This window comes from Salminus brasiliensis, chromosome 10, assembly GCF_030463535.1.
Source record: "Salminus brasiliensis chromosome 10, fSalBra1.hap2, whole genome shotgun sequence".
NCBI lineage: Eukaryota > Metazoa > Chordata > Actinopteri > Characiformes > Bryconidae > Salminus > Salminus brasiliensis.
In genome coordinates, this window is record NC_132887.1 from 17,016,656 (window position 1) to 17,038,107 (window position 21,452).

At 41.3% G+C, this 21,452-nt stretch overlaps 2 protein-coding genes across 3 annotated transcripts in view; one reads left to right on the forward strand and one right to left on the reverse strand.

The window, feature by feature from the left end:
* aldh6a1 (aldehyde dehydrogenase 6 family, member A1) overlaps positions 1–3,804 on the forward strand; it is a 16,345-nt gene extending 12,541 nt beyond the window's left edge. The window contains exons 11-12 of the mRNA XM_072689517.1: positions 1,447–1,545; positions 3,149–3,804. Of these exons, the coding sequence (XP_072545618.1) occupies positions 1,447–1,545; positions 3,149–3,253 (204 nt within the window). The 3' untranslated portion in view covers positions 3,254–3,804. The remainder of the gene's footprint in view (positions 1–1,446; positions 1,546–3,148) is intronic.
* LOC140564248 (basal body-orientation factor 1-like) lies at positions 3,790–16,383 on the reverse strand. 2 transcript variants are annotated; one of them, XM_072689520.1, is made up of 13 exons: positions 16,274–16,383; positions 15,574–15,826; positions 15,358–15,423; positions 12,209–12,352; positions 10,803–10,883; positions 10,353–10,423; positions 9,376–9,520; positions 7,858–8,210; positions 6,654–6,794; positions 6,347–6,451; positions 4,488–4,553; positions 4,138–4,264; positions 3,790–4,043 (listed from the first exon to the last, which is right to left on the reverse strand). In XM_072689520.1, exons 1-12 carry the CDS (start codon positions 16,312–16,314, stop codon positions 4,165–4,167), a joined length of 1,566 nt encoding a protein of 521 aa, XP_072545621.1. In that variant the 5' UTR covers positions 16,315–16,383; the 3' UTR covers positions 3,790–4,043; positions 4,138–4,164. The 2 variants fall into 2 exon arrangements, with proteins under 2 accessions (XP_072545621.1, XP_072545620.1); XM_072689519.1 differs by having other exon boundaries at positions 3,790–4,264.
* Positions 16,384–21,452: the final 5,069 nt, after the last annotated feature.

Here is a 21,452-nt window from a genome sequence, read left to right on the forward strand (position 1 = left end):
ATGAGTAGACATGCTATTATATTAAGCAAGGCTACATGCTTCGTCCTTCACAACATGGCCATTCTAGGTGAAGCATTCCAGGCTCTCTTCAAGAGTCAATATTAGAACATGATGTAAATGTAATGTGTAAAATCCCTTTGGCGCCTCTCCCCTAACCCACAGCAGGGAAACAGTGTGGAGCTGTCCATGTTCCATCCTCAGCTGCCATATCTGACACAGAGGGTAATACAAGCCCTTGTCCAAACACTTGTGGAAAAACAATCGGCTTTCCATGGCAAGGATCAGCTTGTTTGCCTTGAGAAAAACCCAAGGAAAAAAAAACGACTGCCACCTCGAAACATGCAGGCTCCAAATAGCCCACAGCAAATATGTGCTGTTTAATCAAAACACAGTACAACTCAGAAATATTTTACTGGTATTAGACACCGAAAGTGCACTGGAAAGGGATTCCTTGCAACCTGTTGATCTGGCGGTTGTGTAAAAATGGCCAGTCTTCACCTCGTTTGTTTGCGTGCGGCTCCTAGCTATGCCGTGTGTTTGCCATTCACATGGCGCGGGAGACTGCGCGGACCATGTGCTGAGCTGGCCTCTAAAACCTCTGCACACAACAAGAACCTCTTTTGCTTTCTCTTCCTCCCCCCCGGCTCCATCGTTCCCCACCTTCGGCCCAAAAGGCCTGACTGCTACGCCCGCCCTTTCCAACATCTCAAGAAGCCATGCCAGTTTCCAGTCTTCACCCGCCCTGTGAAACAAAATGTTTTGTTTAGTTACCCTCTGCATGCATTGCTTTTCTCAACGGGTACACAAACAAATGATTGTGGGTTTTGGGCTTGTGTCATTGTGTCATTTGAATGAGCTGGTTGTTCAGCACTTTCCATACACAGCAGTCAAAGCTCGGCAGCAATATATAGTTTTATGCCCCGATCGTTAAAACAAAGATCCAGCCTTAAGTAAAGTGAGGTTTAACCATAAGTAAAATGACTAACCCTATGTTCTCTAGCAAATGAGTGAGGAGAGGAAAAACAACAGAAAATTAGAGAAGTTGTGTCATGCATCTGGGTGCGGTTGGCATTTTAATGCCCTTGATAAATGCTCAGATCTAAGGCAGGTTTTGTTTTTAGGTTTGCCCGTTGTTATGGTCATAACAAGGCTGAGCTAACACGCTGAGAAAGGTGCTAACCTATGACTTTACCAGCCCGTCTCCCTCTCTGCTTCTTTACTGGCACACCGCTGCATAACATACAGCTGTGGGAGGGAAAGAAGTGTTTGTATTTGATGGTTGCGTTGTTCTCTTAACTGTCATCAGGGTGTGAGTGTCTGGTGTGAGGGAGACGGCGGGGGAGCAAGGCAGCTTGTCAGTCAGGGGCAGTGTGGGGGCAGTCTTGGGGCAGCTTGTTTAGCATGTCTGCTTCTCACTGCCATGTTTCATGCTCTTGTCCTTTTCAGATTGGAGTGAATGTACCGATCCCTGTCCCCCTGCCCATGTTCTCCTTCACTGGCTCCAGAGCCTCCTTTAGGGGGGATACCAACTTCTATGGCAAGCAAGTAAGTGAATCTCTCAGGTCTGCTGGGAATACTCATTAAGTTATCAGCTACTTTTATGATGTTCGGTAGCCTAAAAGGACACAACAGACTAACGCTGTGAAACAAGTAAACGCCACCCAGCTGCATGCCTTAATTATCACACTGAAACTGGATGATTGTTATTTATAAACTGGAACTGGTACAGTGCACACCACCAAAACCGTCAACATCTTGAACTCAGAATTCTGTATGTACCTCTGCCTGTTTGTCAGAAACTTTATACATTCATGTTTACAGTCATACAGATTTGGAAACCTCATAAGGAACTCTATATGAGATGACTTCATTCAACAGTCTGAAATAAGTGTGTGGTTTAGCATGCAATTTACAGTGGCCTGCAACAGTTTAAGTACCACTGTTCAAAATGTCTGCTACTGTGAATAGTTAAGTAGAAAATAAACTAATCACCAAAAGGCGTAACATTAAAGATGAAACCTTCTTTTCAACAATTTAAGCAAAATGAGTGCATTATTTTGTATACGTTACAGTGAGGGGGTCACAAGAAACATCATGCCAAAGACTGCTCCCCAAGAAAATGGAGTTCTCAACTTTTACCAAGGTCTCTGACCTTAATTAACTTGTGCAGTCATTGTTAGGGAAAAAGTAATTGCAGGTGATGGAAATTTCAAAGCTTTATAAATAATGACTCCTTTTCTTAACACTGAGCAGCCTCAGACCTCAGAAGAAGACCTTTACGATGTCCTCACCACAAACTTCAGAAGGAAACTAAAGTTAGAACTTTTATGTTGTTGATGCAGAATTTCATGAAAAGAACACCTCTCCAACTGTTAAGCACAGAGGCACATGGATAATGCGTTGTGTTGCAGCCAGTGGCCCAGGAAACATTTCACTGGTAGTTTGAAGAGCGGCTTCAGTAAAATGAAAAGTCTGAAAAGTTTCCAAACAAGAATTGTTGTTTAGTTGCTACAATAAGCATTTGCAAGCTGCAGTACTTGTCAAAAGGGGTGTTAGTAAGTACTGACCATGCAGTATGCCCATACATTTATTTCAGGGCCTTTTCCTTTATTATTATTTTTTTAAACTGTAAAATATAGTTTATTCACAGGCTATTCACAGTAGAAGACATTTTGACCAGGGGTCCACAAACTAAAAAACACAAGCTTTAACTAGGTGTAACTACACTAGCCTTGACATTCCAATGCAAAAATGTTTGGACAACTAAAAAAAGATTGTACTAATATTTATTTATTTTATTTATTTTTTTAGTTTAGAAATGGATACAAGAATACAAGTAAGACACTGTAACAGTGTTTAGATTATAAGCAATTTTTCTCTGTGGGCTTGTAACCATATGTATAGTCTTTCAAATAATTTTTGGCTTCCAAACCTGTTATGGCTTCACTTTGCCAGTTGTTGTGATGATGATGATGATTGATGAAGGAATAGTTTATTGTCCTGGTAAACGCAGGGTTGCTAACCACTCCATTTGTCATGTGAGCTCATTCTGTTTTCAGAATGGCATTACCAAGAAAAGAGTGACTAACAATACTGAGTCAGTGTTTTCATTATGATTCTGACGGTTCTGCTCCTCTGCCGTTCGCAGGGCATCCAGTTCTACACACAGATCAAGACTGTCACTTCACAGTGGAAGGCAGAGGATGCTACATTGACCTCTCCAGCTGTGACCATGCCAACCATGGGACGTTAAGTTGTAACATGATTCCCAAACTGTGAACTCCTGAATGTTGAAGCTACTGTACAGATTTTTATCCTTTCAGATAAAGCTGACATTTTCCACACCTAAGCAAGCCTTAATGTTTAGTGAGACAGTAATTTGTAAAATCACATTTACTAAAGAGGAACAAAATAAATCCTGTAAATGTATCCCTGCTGTTCCACTAGGCTATTCTGGCAATCTGACACTCTTATACTAGAGACTCTCATTGTCTCTCCCAACATGTAGCACTTTTGGTTTTCATATAATGCCAACCACTATTACACATCCAGTGTCATTTAAACTGTAGCTAAGCTATAGCTAAACAAAGCATTAATACTTATTAATTACTTATTAATACTACCTACAGATTTTATGGTTGCTGTGGTTAGTGTCAACAGATTCTGCAAAGCAAAAGTGCACTATGCAAGTGACCAGTCCTAGCTGCCACAGGGTAGCAGTCCAGAAGTTAAGCACAGTCTAGACAAAACAATGTTTGAATTTCCCCCCAAAATAAATGAATTGATGAGTTTGTTTTTATGGTATTTGTTTATTGACCGATTTTATTTATTATATGAATAATAATTGGGTACTGTCAATTAATCAATCATCCCTCTAGAACTAGCAATACTCCTGACACTAGGAGGGTGAGGACTTCAGAAGTGAGGAAACATGTCTCCTCCGATAAACGGGCCATCAATAGGCAGCCGTCACACTCTGAGGAAATGGATGGGTTCCCAGCTCCGCAGCCCAAGCTAACAGAGGCCTGCGTTGGCCAACATCACTGTAAGAGTGAAGAGGGGGAAGAGCACGACTAATTTACACTGGTTACTGAAAGACAGCATATATGGAGATGGGTGATCTGTGTGCTTGGTTACATGGTTATGGTTTCATATCATGGGCTCTCAGGTGGTCTGTAGGTCTGGCAGGCCGCTTGGGTTGGAGGTCATGTTGGACACTGCTGCCTGGGTTAGGAAGGTCACATGAGATTCTCCCTCTGTGGCCCTGTGTAGAAGGGAAACAGACAGAACGTGGAATTATACAGCTGCCTGTGGCAAGACAACACAGAAAAGATACCATGCTGTGTGCTAAATCACTCAGGAAAGAGCACAGGCTCGGGGTGAGAACTTTACACACAAAACCTCAGACTGACTAAATCACTCAAACGCTTTGTAATCTGCAAGCAGAAGAAAAAGAAAGGGCCGCATCTCCTGGCCTGCTGCCTCACCCTGGATCGCTGCCGCAGCGGTCCCTCACAGAGGACGCTGTCAACGCTGGAGGCTCAGTTGCTCTCCTGCGGGCAAATGTAAGAAAAACATAAGCGTTAAAAAAGCAACACAACCTTTTGAAGCTCATAAGTTAAGACCAGCTTGGTTGGTTTCTTTTAGGTCTTCCACTGGAGTTATGAGGCTAATGTAGCTAACAAGGAATGCATGCATATAGCCCACCAATTAGCATTGTGCAAACTGCATTCCTAAATCATCACACTCTTGCTTAAAACCGCATGGAGTTGTTAAGTAATCTCAAATAGGCTTGTTTGTGGTTTTCTGACTTAATCTGCAAGATGGCTGCTTCTTAACATGCTTTTTGAATGTTTTTCTAGATAACCGTGTATCAGATATACATTACAACCGCACTATAACAGCTACGTACTTGAGATTACCTAACACCTGAACACAAATTGATGCCAAGTGAGAGGATTTGGGTATGCAGCTTTCACTATGCTAATTGATCGTGTGGCTTTTATTACTTACAGTGCCAGTTTTCCAGACAGGGCTAGCACCACAAATGCCATTGTTATTTCTACATATTTCAAGTGCATCTTATAATAGCTGTTGATTAGTGTTAAGAAATACATGACCTAACATGTCATTACCAACACAAAACATGTGATGTTAATGAGTTTTTCAGGATTTCAGGTTTATCTCAGTTTTGAAAAAAAGTGAATGCTTTACTTAATAAAGCTAATTCTCACTGCTTTTCAGTTAATATGGATGTAAGACATTGATACAGAGCTCCAGAAAAAAACTTAAATAATGAAAAAAAAGTAACTGAACCCTTTGAAATAACCTGGATTTTTGCACTTGGCAAATACATTTTAACATAAGTCTATATAAACTCAGGCTTGGCCATCGTCAAGTCTTTACTTTGAAGCAGGTGAACACTGCCTTGACATAATTTTATTTTTTCCAAATGTTGATTTTAAAAAGAGCCCTCAATCGAAGAATAACCCATCTATATTGTACCATATCCTCCTCAAACCACCAGGCTAATATTTGTATGTCAGGAACACATGTCCACACACATTTCTCAGTACAGTCAAGATAAATAAATATTCCTCTCCAAGTCCTCCATCCTTCCATCCATCTATTCATCCCTCCACTCCTCCCTTCTTCTCCCTGCCCTGCATCTCTCTCTCTCTCTCCTCTCTCCGAAGTGATGTTTTCCAGCTGCCTCGGGAGAACCGCAAGTGCTTCAAATGTGCTAAACAAGCTGCCGGATGCACGTGAAGCCGGGCAGCGGGCTCGGGCTCTGGAGCCAGATGGTTCCTGCCATGGACATGCTCCTGTGGCTACAGCGCCCCTATTTTTACTTTCGGCCCTGGCTCTCCCTCTGTCCTCTGTTCCAAGCATCAAAATCTGCTAGCAAAATTTGCTCAGGCTTTAGTGTGAAAGGAACAACAAAATAACAGGCTTGATTTGGAGACTGTTTTCATTTTGGGGGTATGTTAACAATAATTCCAAATTAGTGGTCATAAATTGAAATGGGAGAAGAGGAAAAAAACGACTTGGATGCACATGGCTGCATTTAAAGATATAATCTCCTGGGGAGATGGCTTGTGAATGGAAAGATCACCATGCACTGAATTTTTTCCTCCATGGTGCAGACAACTTAGACATTTGTGAGTAGTTGTACGATTATTGCCAGTAAGCTTGTGGTTAATTACTGCTAGTTTAACTGTCCTCTACTCACAACATATGTGTAGGGCATTGTTTATAGGATTTAAGCTTTTTAGCAGTTCTTGAAAGTTCTAGGGAAAGCCTGACAAAGTCTGACAAAATGTTAAACACTCAAAAACCTTCATACCTTATTTTCAAGCCATTCATTTTTGCAAAAAGCAGTCGCAACACTCGCTCCTTCTGCTCCCAGGTCAGCTCCGACATGTCCACTTTCGAGCTCTGTAGGTTGCTCCTAAAATGCATTTTTGTGAGTAAAACAGTGTTTTCCTTTTCATTTCACAAGCAGAGTTAAGCGATTAGTAAAAGCTTTTTGAAGAAAACCAATTGCAGCAGAAATTGAGCAAACTCTGGTCCTGACTAACCCTGCTATGGAGAAGGGATTAGTGTGGACCATAACCACTGTAACCTTCATGCAGTGGCCTGTTCCAACTCACCATTTCTCAGCCTCTTCCAGGTCAGTGTAAACATTGTTTGTGCTGTGAGGAGTCTTGTTGAAGTTGCGAATGCGGGGGTGCTCCGTCCTCCCTGCTCGTGCTTCACTCATTCGTCTGCGATACGCCACCATTGCCTCCTGTCTTCATACATTATTTCATAATTCATAAACACATATTTCATAATTCATAAACATATGTAATCAGAAATTCAATTCAAATAAACTTTGTCATCATACTTTTTTTTTTTATAAAAGCTTTTTTTTTTTGGTACTTCCAATTAACCCAACCATTTGTCGCACCCCCTAGCACTAGCAATGTTCTCGAAACTAGGAGGGTAAGGACCACATGTCTCCTCCGATACGTGTGAAACAAGCCACCGCCTTTTTTCAACCTGCCACCAGTGCACTATTGGCAAGCAGTCAAAGCGCTCAGAGTAAAGGGCCAGGTCCCTAGCTCCACTGTACAAGCTAAAAGATGCCGGTGACGGCCAACATCCCTTAAGAGTGATGAGGGGAGAGAGCGTGGCCGCTTGTGTTCTCTCTGACCTCTCTGATGGCAAAGCGTCCCGACTCATTGTCATTGTCATTATACAAATCGTTATATAAATCCATATAAACACAATGTGCAATGTGCAACGTGCAAATACGAGCAATGTTTGCATCAAGACAGAGGTATGATTTAAGACGCAAACTAAGTTACTATACAAAGTAAGCCGTGTGAATATGTCCAGTCCAGTGATTACAACTGGGTGTTTGGGTGGATTAATAGCAGAGTGCAGTATGTTCAGGTGTAGTATGTTGAGGTAGACCAGATCTATTTGTCAACCGTATCACATATGTAATGTAAGCAAAGTGTATGTGTAAAGTCTGTGTTAAAATAATACATTCAGATGAGTGTCTTCAGTACAGCTGTCAGAGTAAATGATGTTAATTATCAAAAGACCAATTATTAAAATAATTATTTTAATTATTTTCTTGCTCTGTTTTATTAGAACTTAAATTAGGTTCAATCAGAGAGCAGTTGCTGTGATAAATCTTTTTATTAATCTGTCTGGCTGCCCCCTAAATCAAATAAATGGTACCTTTTTATTAATTACAATTAATTCAGTCAATTTATATACTCAAGTTGACACTACTAATTTTCAGGTTATCAGTCCAGTCATATGTCTGTCTGTGTGTGTATGTGTGTGTGTGTGCTGGGGTACCTGTACTGGAGCTGGCTGGCTGTAATCTCCTGCTTTACCTGAGCCAGAGCCTCGTGAAAGAAGAGCTCGAGCTCAGTGCGCTGCTCCACAATTCCACGCGCCAGCTGCTTCACTCGGCTCATCTCACGCTCCCGCATGGACAGCAGCTTCTGGAGCTTTTCCAACTCCACACCGCTGGCCTGAGTGCTGACCACAGCTCGCTCCAGCACAGCTGTCTTCTCCTGCTCAAACTCGGCAGCCATGATGCCCAGGGCCTGCTCCAGTGTGGCCACTTTGGCCCTGAGCTCAGAGATCTCACTCCGTTGCGCCGCCAGCTGGGCCACATTTTCTTTCATCATCAGCTCACTCGTCTCCTGTGGGGGCAGTGAGTAAGCGGACACTGGACTGGACTGGACTGACGTTACATAATTACATAATATCAGAGTCTGGGTCAAGCCGATCACTACAATTTATACCCTATTCTTTTCTGAATTCAACACCCCCCCCCACTACTAGCTTGTTCACAGTGCTGCGTACTCATGTCTACAAGTTATTTCTACATGTCTAGTGACTGGTTTTGGCATACCTTTGTATGCGTGTGTGCCATACAGCGCCCCATGCAGGAGTCCCATCAATTGTGTTTGTCAGCAGCAGGTCACAGTGGACAACGAGAGAGAGAGAGAGAGAGAGAGAGAGAGAGAGAGAGAGAGAGAGAGAGAGAGAGAGAGAGAGAGAGAGAGAGAGAGAGAGAGAGAGAGAGAGAGAGAGAGAGAGAGAGAGAGAGAGAGAGAGAGAGAGAGAGAGAGAGAGAGAGAGAGAGAGAGAGAGAGAGCAAAAGGTGCGGTGGGGGTGGGGAGTGATGGAAAGTATGCAGCGTGCCAGGCCACAGCGAGACGGGAGACTGGCTCCCAGAGTGAAGGTGAGGAGAAGAACACAAACACACACAGCCCAGTGCAAATAAATACCCAAGAGGGGGAAATACCATTCCCAGCATGCTCACCGGACATCAAGAACTACCAGAATAAGAAAATGGTTATAAATTTCATTCGGTTACTTATTATTTCTAAAGGTGGCTTCTCTTTGTCTCATGTATGTCGTTTTTGGCCCAGGGAGGATTTCCCCACGTCTGCTCGAGCTGTTAGTAATCATGCCTTTCAGGGCTTCTCAATTCATGACTTCAGTGACTTGCATGCCACTAAATATAGTGGTTGCCTTAATTACGTTTTGAGGGCATTTACGCTCCGAGGACACTGGGAAAGTCTCCAGTCCTCACAAGCTGTCAAATAACCCCATTATCCAAAAATAAGAAGATGGCGGTCTGGCATTAGAGCTTGTGCACAGAGCTGTCATTGAGACGCCATACTGAGGGAACCCCTGCATAGGGGAGCTACCTGTTTGTCAGAATGCTGTCTGATGTGTAAGTTGAGGGCTGAATATTTATTTGATGTCAATATTGCATGCCTTATTAAGACCTTGGAAAAAAGGTCTTGGTTTGTATAGTTGTGTAGCGACAGAAGCACATCTTCATAATGATGGTACCTTATGCAGGATGAGGGAGGCGTTCTCCTCGGCCAGGGCCTCATTGGTCCTTCTCAGCTCTTCCACCTCTTTCAGGTGGTACCCCAGTGCTTCGTTCAAACGCACATTCTCCTTAAACACAGAGCGAGATGCATCGTCCAGCTGCCTGTTGGAAAGAATCAAACCTTTAGGGAACTACAAGACACACTATACTAACTGCTTGTCATAAGTGTGAACACCTGTTGAAACTGTAAACTTTGGAACAAGCTTTGTGTTCAGACAAATCTTTAAAACACCTAAACTGAATTTAGAGAGAAAAAAATGCACTCTAGTTGTCATAATAAAGGCATTGTACTCAGCATAGCCCCAGCCACAGGGAACTGGGATGCAAAAAAAAGGTGTCAAAGGAGTGACCAGCTGATATACAGTATGGCAGAAACTTCCCTCAAATCTGCCCTCAAGTTCAACAGCTACACAATTCTGAGAGACTAGCCTCGTTTTCAGTTCACTTAGCTGTGACTCATCTAATTGAATTAGGCTGACCTCAAGTGCTTGGTCTAGGGAAGCAGGTGGAGGATTGTCATGTGGAAACGCTCTAAAAAGGCAACTCCCTCGCAAAAAAAAGTGCCACATCAAGAAGCGAGATATTAGAAGGTTTGCTGCCTCGGCTTTGGTAAACTAATCAAGAAAAACTAACATACGGCTTTTGCTGTGGCCACGCAAAATGCCCTGGTACATATACACACACATGTTCAGACATGAACACTTTCATACACACTGCTTGCGAAGTAATCTCCTCTGTTGAGGATATAATCATTGGCTTAGGTGATGTATACTATCTCCAGGAAGAAAAATGTAGTGTGGTCACGATAATAACCTTGTTTTTCTACAAAGGTTATTTATTTTCCCTCACTGTGTGACGCTGCAGTTTGAAGAGTAAAATTAGCCTGTAATTGGAAGGAGGAGAGGAGGGAAAGATGGACAGAAAAGACACTCACACAATCGCTGCATTGTGAGCTCTCTCTGCTAGCCGGGCAATTCTCTGTTCCGCTTCCTTTTCTAAACGAGCCTGGATAGAGTAGGAGGCGAAAGTGATGGTTACTGTCTTTTGTATACAACCTCTTTTAAAATGCACTTACAGTGTCATGAAAAGGTATCCCTGATTTTTACTACATTTAGTTTTGCAGACCAAATGTAATGCTAGACAAGAATCTTATTAAATCCAACATATTTTATTATTATTCTGTTTATTTAAGGAAATTATCCAGAACCCCTCTGGACAGAGCGCCAGTCGCAGGGATGAATTAGTTTGGTCAAAATAATCCAAGTCAGTTTTAATCAGGCTATGTTGCCGATTCACTGATACATTATCAATATACTGCTAAATGTATTGCAACCTGTGACAATACTAGTATTTTGACCCCACCATGCAGCCCTGGTGTGCATACCTTCTCACTAAAGAACTTGTGCTCCATTCTTGCAAGACTATCCTTGTGTTCCCGTTCAGCAACGTACATACTTTCTTTCATCTGAAAAAGATAACATTGACACATGACATTTGCTGTCAGAAGTTTGGAAGCATATAATTATCAAAATTAAAATAAAATGGTAAAATGTAAAAATGGCAATGTAGTTCTAAATGTTAAATTTCAATTTCCAACTCATATATGCATTTTTGTATGAAGGACAACATGCCACATTAAAAATAAATAAATTTACTTGAAATATTTATTCATATTTTATAGATTTATCGATATAAATAATATACCTAGTTGAATAATACATAGAGATAAGACATAGTTAGCAAACTAGCGTTAGCCACCAGGCTATAGTTCCTGTTCCACCTTAAAAGGCACAGCGGATACACAACAACTGGCCACTTCATTAAAACCACCTCCTTGTTTCTAGACTCACTGTCCATTATATTAGCTCCACTTGGGTGGTGGATCATTCTCAGCACTGGTGACACTGACATGGTGGTAGTGTGTTAATGTATGTAGCGCTGGTACGAGTGGATCAGACACAGCAGTGCTGCTGGAGTTTTTAAACATCTCAGACTCCAAACAGAAAACAGTCCACCAAACAGAAATATGCAGCCAGCAGCATCCTGTGACCACTGATAAAGGACTAGAGGATGATCAACACAAACTGTGCAGCAACAGATGATCTTCTGTCTCTGACTTCACATCTAACTATCTTGGAGTGTCTAACAGAGTGGACAATGAGTGAACACGGCATTGTTTAAAAAAACTCCAGCAGCACTGCTGTGTCTGATTCACTCGTACCAATACAACACACACTAACACACCACCACCATGTCATAGTCACTGCAGTGCTGAGAATGAACCGCCACCTAAATAATACCTGCCAGTGGTCCTGACTATTGAAGCACATGGTGAAAGGGGGCTAACAAAGTATGCAGAGAATATCATTTTAAACCACTGCTCAAGGCCTCCCAGACGGTCCATGTTTTTTGCTCTATCCCTATAGTTTGAGAGTTGGGATTAAGCAAAAATGTGGACTGACTGGAACGCTCTGAGAACGGCTTTGCAAACCACTGGCCTAGCATTGAAAAATACAGTCTGTCCATGGAAAGGCCAGAAAGCATCAGACAGCTTAAGTTTCAAAGTCTTCTCTTTGACAAAAATGTCATGCCTTTAATGTCTCTGCTTGACATTCTCTAGAGATCAAGTTTGTCAACCACAGACCACAGAAAAATAAAGGTGTTACTATTGTTGATACTGTAATCATCATGGTGGCATGTCCCTCATGTGAAACCAAGGCCTCATCTATTTGTTTACACAGTAACTAGAAACTATACTCATACTAAATTGCAATATCAGCATTACTGTACAGAGCTAAGGTCTTGTTCCATCTGGGCCTTCTTCTTGCGGAACTCCTTGATGGTCTTCAGTTCGCCTTGAATCATGCGGAACTCATTGGACCTCTTCTTGAACTTCTCTTCCAGCTCATTAATCTTCAGCATATACTCCGCAACCTGCAACAACCAATCAGCAAAGAAGAATGTGCAGTTGGCAGCTGGCACTTATGATAACTGGAATAACCATATGTTTTTTTCCTTTTTCCTTTCTAAAAAATGGTAGTTGGAGGACTAGGAATAGAGGGAGGACAGGTTTTCTGAGAAATGACTTCTACATACGGGATTACTCTGGGAGGCCAGGCCTACGACCGCTGGGGTAGGAATTACAAAGTTTGGATGGCCTATGGCCTTTCCAATGTCGACCAAAGCAAAAGTATTCATGGCTGCCCACCAGAAAAATACTAGCAACTGAAGCTATTTAGAGACCACTGCATCCATGCATTATAGCTTTCCAAGCCAACAGTTATGAAACAGCAATTTGACCTTCTGCCGCTTGTCTTGTATGCACAACCTACTGGTCACAGAGAGCTTAGATTTCAGTACTGCTCAGCAATGTAACAGACTTTGCCATTCTGCCTTGTCCTATACTGGAATAGTAGTCATTCAAAACTATTCTGCTCTAAAAACATGATCTTATGATGAAATGTCATTAAATCTAACATTATAACGGCCATTTGATCATTTTTGCTTGTTTCAGGAATTATATTTCCACTGTTAGAACAAAACCTTGTGTTTTCTAAGACAGTAACTTAATAGGAGAAGGAAAATACCTTCTTAACAGTAATGTTAGGCGAGTGTAGCGTGTGGTGTTGTGCAGAAGTGTTTTTACTGGTATATATCAGAATAGTCTACCATTGAGACGCAGCAGAAGATGGCCATATACATTGCCACATGACTAGCGTAAAAAACCACAAGCTTGTTGGACACAAAAATTAGCTTTAATATAGAGAGCCTCCCTTTTTAAGGCTTCAAAATTCTTGCTTCTGAGAGAATTGGTGCCTATTCAATCAAAAGAGCATTTGAGAGGCACTTAAATTGAATGAAAAGGCCCAGCTCACATTCAAAGTTCTAAATGATCCTGAATATATTCAGTGGGGTTGAGGTCAGGGCTCTGTGCGGGCTATAGATTTCCTACACACCAAACTTGTCATGTTGGAACAGAAACAGGCCTTCTCTAAACTGTTGCCACAAAGTTGGAAGCACCAAACTGTGTAAATGTCTTTTTGTGCTGTAGCCTTAACCCTTTCTTGGAAATAAGGGGCTATATCTAAACCCTGAAATCAGCCCCAGACCCTTATTCCTCCAGCTTCAAATGTTACTGCTGGCACTGTGCGGTTTGGTAGATAGCTCTTTACTGGCATCTGCCAAACGTCCTCTATCCTGTATGCTGCCAGACAGTGATGAACTGATAAAGTCAGCATGTTTCTAAATATAAAACTTTGTGTTTTTACAGTGTTTCTTTGTTGAGGTTAAAAACCTTTAAGTTAGCATCACAGAAAGGAATCACATATGGAATCATATATTTTACATGACATTTAAAAAAAAAAAGAAACTGGCCATTTTCTGATGATGCTCATCTAATTGCAGTATTCAAGCTGTCATTGTTTCACAAACTGTGAATCATACACATATTTACAGTTTTGAAAGCCATATTTGCAACATCGCCATAAACAGCACCTGTGACTACCATTCATTGTAGCTATGTCATCACTGTTCTAGGTCTAAGAATCTAAGCGGAAGAACACCAAACAGAATACCATAATTGCTGCCTTTTGCAGTTAGCTAATTCTTAAGGTCTGACCTGCAATACTGGTTCAAATAAGATTAACTGCGCAGGTCCAGCTGCATTTCGCTCTTTCTTTCTTTGCTTAAGCGGCATTTTTTTAATTGCTATCAAAAAGTGGCAAGGGCACATGGCTACAGCTGGAAAAGCCTTGATGAAATAATACTTTGGCTGACTGACTTTCTCCCTCAGCTCAGTCACATGTCAGACCATTTATTTAACAAAAGCAGTAACAAAAGCAGGCGCCCACATTTTTTTTCTTTTTTCTTTCTTTTTAACTCTGTGACTGCTTTAGAGTGTTTCCATTAGCTAAGTCCGCTTTCAAGATGAAGTGTTTTATCACATTACCGAGTCCAAGTGGGGTTGGCCTTGAAATCACATCTGAGTCCACCACAACAATGTATTTTCCAGAATAATGCTACATGGGCAAATGTGACACTGCCATGAGTGTCTAAAAAGGGGATGTTTTAAGTTTGTCCAGACCAAAGGCTGGTTTCAAGACTTTTTTTGTGCCCAACACTTATTGGGACCCATTTTTACCAGCATGAAGTAAGAGATGATAAATGGAAAACAGCTGTTGACTAAAGCAGTGTATTTTCTAACTCTAAAATAAAGCATTTCAGAGACTGGTGCTGTTGCAAGTGGTCTGATGGTAAGCTACCATTTGGAATTATATAAAAAAATCATTGCAATGCATTCATGTTCTGCAATTGAGCTTCTAAAAAGCTTTCATCGACATAATAATAATGTTGATGTGACATTTGTAATTTGCTACCAAGTAAACCGTAAAACACGTGAGGATGGATAACTTGGCATATATCAAAACTAGTTGATGCACTCCAAGAGTACATAGGTTTTAATTACAGGGTTTTACAAGGCACCACAGAATAGGATTACATGACTGCGAATGTTGGGGCTGTTATAAAGTTTTATGTTTACATTTTGTGTGTGTGTGTATTTTCTTTTTGCACTAAATGAGCGAAGTGAGTAAGTGTATAATTAGAAAGAAGAAATACTGTTTGTTGGGAGCAGTTTTGCACTTTCTGGGAGATTCTGAGTTTACTGTAGGTGCCAGTCAGCCACCCCACAGGCAGTGTAATTAATAGGCTGTGATATATGAAATATTATGATTGGCAGGAAACTGTATACTAAACATTCACTGCGCTGGCACTGCTGGGCATGTATAAATGTCCTGTGCCAGGATCTAACCTAGAGTGATCTGTCCAGTCAGTCCCTGTTTTTGGAACATGGTTTGTATGTTTATATCTAATGGCTAAATACACAACTACTGTTGCACTGGGGGGACAGCTTGGCAGTCCTCATGCCTGTGGGCACTTACTACAAGCTCTTTTTCATGTAAGGCTTTTGACTTCTGGTCTTTTAGCTGTTCTTCCAACGCAGCAATCTGTGGAAACAAAGAAGTGTGAAATCAACATCATGAACACATTAGCTAGAATAAGACTAGCTGCCATGACATGTTGGCGCACACCTGTTCTCTACTGCGCTGAACTAGGGGCATTACTTCATTCATTTCAGAACCAAACTCAGGACCAACCTTTGCTTCTTTTTCAAGGTCCGTCTTCTTCAGGAAAGCGACTATGTCGATGTTGTCCTTCTCGGTTCTGTACTGCTGATTGGTGAGCTCTTCGTTTGCCCGGGCTAGTCTGCGAGCAGCTTCGCGATATTCCACCCGTGAACACTCCGTCACCTCCAGCTTGGCCTCCCACAGGGCTGCGTTGGCTTTAGCTCTCTCGACATCAGACTCTTTATCCAATTTCGACTCCAGTTTGCCTTCTTTTTTTCCCTTTCTATTAAAATGATGGATATATTCGGATGTCAAAAGATGACAAAGAGAACTGGGAGAGAAGATACCGTAAAATGCAGGAGACTAGCTAGTGCTAGTGGTATCAAGGTTATAAAAAATGTTATATAATGTAATATAATATATAATATAATATAATAATGTAATATAATATATAATATAATATATTATATATATTATTATATATATTATAATATATAATATAATAATATAATATAATATATAATATAATAATGTAATATAATATAATCTTATAATGTTATGTTAATGCTATAAAGTTAGAAAGTTTGCTAGCTAGGAAACGTTAGTTAGTGAACGTTAGCTAAGGTAGCTAGCTAACTTGCACTGTTCAGAAAACTACTTTAACACCTTGATATCGTTGGCAGACAGAAAATCTAGCTAGCTATATGTTTTAACAAATTATCTTACTTACCCTTTCCCCTTCTTTCCCTTCTTTTCCTTTTTCTTCGGCATGTTTCCTAAAAGATAGCGATAAATACTCAGACGCAGTGTCTTATCTAGAACAGCACTTCTCCACAGCTTCTCCGACACGCTGTTTACCACTGTTACCATGGAGACGGTGAGCACCGATACTTCCTGCACTCATCCATTGCATGTATACCGTCTGTCCCACAGTTTCAAAGGAGAAATCTACCTAATTATTCCTAAATCCTTACAAAAATTCAAACGTTGACATATAAACAATGTCGTTTCGAGTGGTTTAATGTGAAATTGTTCATTGTAGCGAAACATATTACTCAGATTTCTTCATTTGTAAAAATGAAATACATTTGACTGTGGTGTTGTCACAAGGCAGCTTTCAGAATTAGTAATCAGTAATCAGAACTAGAAATCAACAACATAAGAAGACATGAAAACACCCCCAGTGAGCAAGCCAAAGGTGACAGAGGCAAGAAAAAACTCCCTCAGAGCGGGAGGAAGAAAACCTCACAAGGAGAGCCCATCCTCCTCTGATCAGAACTATTTATAAATTACTGATAAAAGTCACCGAACCACCGCATAAAACTGTTTTACTGCTCAGGTGTGCAACATAATCATAATATCATAGTCACAATAATCATGGTGTAGTATAACTTAATATATTAATATATAGTATTGATGGTAAAAGTAATGAGAGTACTGATGGTTATTGGTGGTAATATTAGTAATAACAGATAGTTAAGAGTCCATGTAGATTTGAACATGGTCAGCTGTGGTCAGTGTGCAGCTGGTCTGGCACGGGTGGTTGGGGAGCCTGGTGGTCGGACTAGTGAGTGGCAGCTGGTCTGACGCAGGTGTCTTCTAACAGGTTGTGTTGAGTGGACAGTGTTGCTAATAGAAACCAGGGTCCCAGTGTATGCAAGACACATTCATCCATTTTACTAGCTAAGTTTTACATGTAATATAAATAATAATTAAATAGTGGTAAAACTGAAAAAAAAACACTACTATTTTTTGGGGCCAAGATTTCGTCCAAAAATATACTGTAAAACAATGTCTCAGGCAGCAGTTTTACCCATAGCTTCCATTTAATCCATTAGCTCTCTATCATGGAACTTTTAAAAGCTTTAATAACTTTACATATGTGGTTATTTTAACCACCACTGTGAGCAATTTTGTAAGTTGTAGCGGTATGTGTGTTTGTATCAAACCGTGGCAGTATGTAAATCAGTGTTCAGTGCATGCAGTTGTACAGAGATTACATGGTACGCAGTAAGCTATGGGTGAACCGTCCATGCAGTGGATAAGGACTGACAAACATAATGCAGAACTATATTTCATTATATTTGCATGGTATTGTGGGTATTGTAGTGGATTTAGGAGTACCTCTGTGGTAACGGTAGTTTGTTATCTCTCCTGGCTCATCCTCTCTCTCGTTGCTGGTGATTGTGCTTTTAGCTTTCTTAACTTTCGTTATTATTTATCCCTCATTCACCTTTTTTCACCATTCAGCCCTCATTGCAACTCATGCTATCATGGTGGATCAGCAACACATTGAACATGCTAACACTCACACTACAGGCTGTAGCAGCCTTCTCAAGGGGGACTATATGACACTGAGTGTAACACACTGTAAGTCACACTTCTGTCCTAGGTTAGTGTTATGCTTTTTGGGGTGTTTGTTGCTTTTTTCTTCCACATATGGAACAGTGAGGTCCAAACTGCGGTGTGAACCGAACCGTTTCTTTTGTGTACCATTACACCTCTAGTAAGTTTCTATCCACTTGAATTGAAATTCAAACCAAACCATCAAACCAAAGTTAAAAACATCTGTAAATTGCCCTTTATTTTTAATCTCTTATCATAGTCATTGGTGATTTATTATTGAATGCAATAGTCGTCCAAAAAATATAATTTAATTCTAGGTAATCTTCTTCTTCTTTTGGTCCTTGTGGCAGTGCCTGTGGTCCTTGTGGTCTGGTGGCATTTCCCAGAGGCCGTAGAACTGAAGGCTAATTTGAAAAAAAGAATTGGTGGGGTTAAAGGCTGGGTCCCAACAATTTCCCATTGTTGCCCTGAGAGGAACTCAGCTCGGGTGATTGACAGATTCAGACATCGTGCAAAGTGTAACTATAACTAAAGATTACATAAGCTGCGGACTAGCCGCAAAAGTTCAACAAAATTGCAGTTGACTTAGCATTCTGAGAAAGCCAAGCCCTCTGAAAAACAATGTAAACTTAGCGCAGAACATCATTTCGAATCCATCCAGCAGCACCACCCTGGCGTTGCAGGCCTGCACCCAGGCCACTTGCCGGCCTCCAAACTACTCATTTCTGTACGAGAGCTCCTTTCTGATGTAACTGGAAGATGTCCATAGAGCATTCCACAAGCAGAAAAAGCCAAAGGGAGAATATGGCAAAAGTTTAGGGTGGAGCTACTGTAAACTTATAGGGGCTGAAGCTCCAGCACCATGTATGCTGTTAAGCAACTAAATTTAAAGCTAATTGCTATGACAGGCACAAGCACCCCATCCCCCCAGTCCCTTCTCCCTATAGAAGTAACCGTGAACGTTTCTCAATCTGTCATTATCACCAAAATTGTAATTACAACCTTTTAGTCCCTTCAATGGGAGCTGTTGGGCAGGACACCCACAAACATGGCATTCCTGTGGCCGACTATGTAGTATATTTATAATGGGTTTCTAGCTCTGGAGGGATCAGCTTACAAAAGGAGGAGGACACCTTATGTTGGAAGGCTCTTAGAATCAGTATTGTGTAATAATGCATGGCAGCCCATTGGCCTGTCCTGTAATAATGCTTTGTCACAGGTCTTTGAACAAGACACATGCTTTTTCACAAGGCAAAAGAGGATAGCTGCAATCATTTTTTATTACACCCAAACCAGAGGCCTTCTAACAAAATGTGACGTAGGTGTAAGCTCATTCTGCTGGATCTAGCATCCTTTCTGAATATTTTTTTCTTAGGGCTGGATGGGAGTTGTCCAGCAATATCCACAATGTGTCATTTGTAGAGGATGAAAAGACTTTAAACGCCTGATTTACTAACTTCAGTGGCACATGCTGAAATAGTTCACTGAACAACACAATCATGACAAATCCATTGCCAAATCACTAGCTTTGCACAAGCAAACAGATTTTTGCACATTTCTTTGCTAAGTCTGTTCCTTTTTTAGGACCACGTGAGCTCTGTTCCTTTCTTATTGTTGCAATATTTTTTTATGTGTTGGAGTAGTATTCCATTGTTTTCAGGGTGCTTATTTTCCCTGTAATGTGGATTACAGGATGCTGATCATCATGGTTGGGCAACAAATTCTTTTAAATTGTCATTGTTCCTCTGCGGCAAAACATTTGTCAGTCCAAAAATGCCTGACTGGCTTTTTAACTTGTCAGGCTTTGACTCCATCATCCCAGCTCATTTTTCTTCACATCAGTCAGATGATGTACTGTAATTGCTCTGCTTCGTGCTGTAAACACAATTTATGATGTATTGTGAGCATCCAGGGATGTACAGAACGCTTTGTCAGTAATTGTCTGCAGTTATGCGTACACATAATTATGTGTGTGCTTCATCTGAAGTCTGTGTCAGAAAAACAGGGCAAGTGACTACAGCCAAAGCTAGACACCATATGCTCTTTTATACTGTAAAGCAGGACGCAGACCTAATGCTGACTGAAAGGGTTTCTGCAAGAAACCGCACAGACTGTACACAATACACAGTCCTGTGAGTACAACAGTTACACACTGGAACTTTAGAGCTACAGAGCTGAATTAAAGTGTAATGGAAGTATATGTAACCAAGAGGCTGTTTTGATTAGATTTACTATTTTACATTTACTGTTAGCCTCATAGCTCCAGTACGGAACTACACTAGACTGCTAAGGTGCTTCATATGATTCACTGAGTGATGTCAATTTTAAACCAGTCTTTCAGAAGAACTACTTTTGGTTCTATAAAGAACCATGTTTGTAATTGAGATACTTTATATGTACAAATGTTTGTGGAGACCCCTTCTAATAATGAATCAGCTACTGTGAAGTACAGCTATTGCTGACACAGATGCAGAAATGCACACACCAGTATTGCCAATAGAATAGGGTTCTCTGGAGCATGAACATGACTACTGGCACTATGCCTATTGCCAGATATGGGATAGAGGGGTATAAAGCCCCCTACCATTGAGCTGTGGACAACTGGACCTGTGTTCTCTGGAATGATGGTGCCCCTTCCAATACTATTGGGATGAACTGAGGAGTTGTGATGATTGTGAGAATTTTTAGCCTTGATTTTGGAAGAAACTATTAAGGAGCAGATGTATCAATACTTTTGTCAAAATAGTTTGTGAGTGAAGGCTTTTTCTTAGAACAAAATGTTCTTCACACTCACACGCCTCTTTTACAAACATGTGTCTTTATTAAACCAAAATTGGTTCTTCTCATAGAATCATTTGAAGAGTGTAAAGAAGCAACCATCAGGCAATAAACATGTCTTGGGCTACATTTGGAGTAAGGGCAAATTGTGTACATTTGATGTCTCAGGATACAGCTCCTTTACATTAGCCCATAGACATAGGGTCACAGTGCTGTTACCATGGCATGGGCAGGAGTGTCCTCTGAAATTGTAAGAAGTCAATAAGAGGTCCAGCACATGCATGCTTGGCAAGGGAGAAAAGACCATAATGGGGTACCACAGGGTTTGAAAAAAGCAGTGAAAGAGGAAAGAAAGTGTAATATTTTTAGGCCCAAATTACAGTGTTGGAACAGTTGCTCTGCTCAGCCGAGTAGCCCGGGACTGGAATGGCATGATGGGAGCACAAGCCGTGCCAAACTCCACCCTTACTCCACCCCTCTCTCGATCCCTTCATCTCACCCTCCCTCCCTCTTCTGCCCTCTCCATGGCCCTCCTTCCCGCCCTCCACGCTAAAGCCCCAGCCTGCGATCCTCCTCAGCCCATTCCATCTCTTCTCTTCCCTTCTCCCTTCTCCTCACACGGGGCACCAGGGTCTGACGGGAGCCACTGTGAAGCCGCATCGTGCGGTCAACCACGTTCATTTGTTGCGAGAAAAGAACAAAGGAGGGCAGGTCGCGGTGGCCCAGCTAAACGCTATAGAGTAACACGAAACAATTCATTTAGCAGTGTGTGTGTGCGTGAGTGT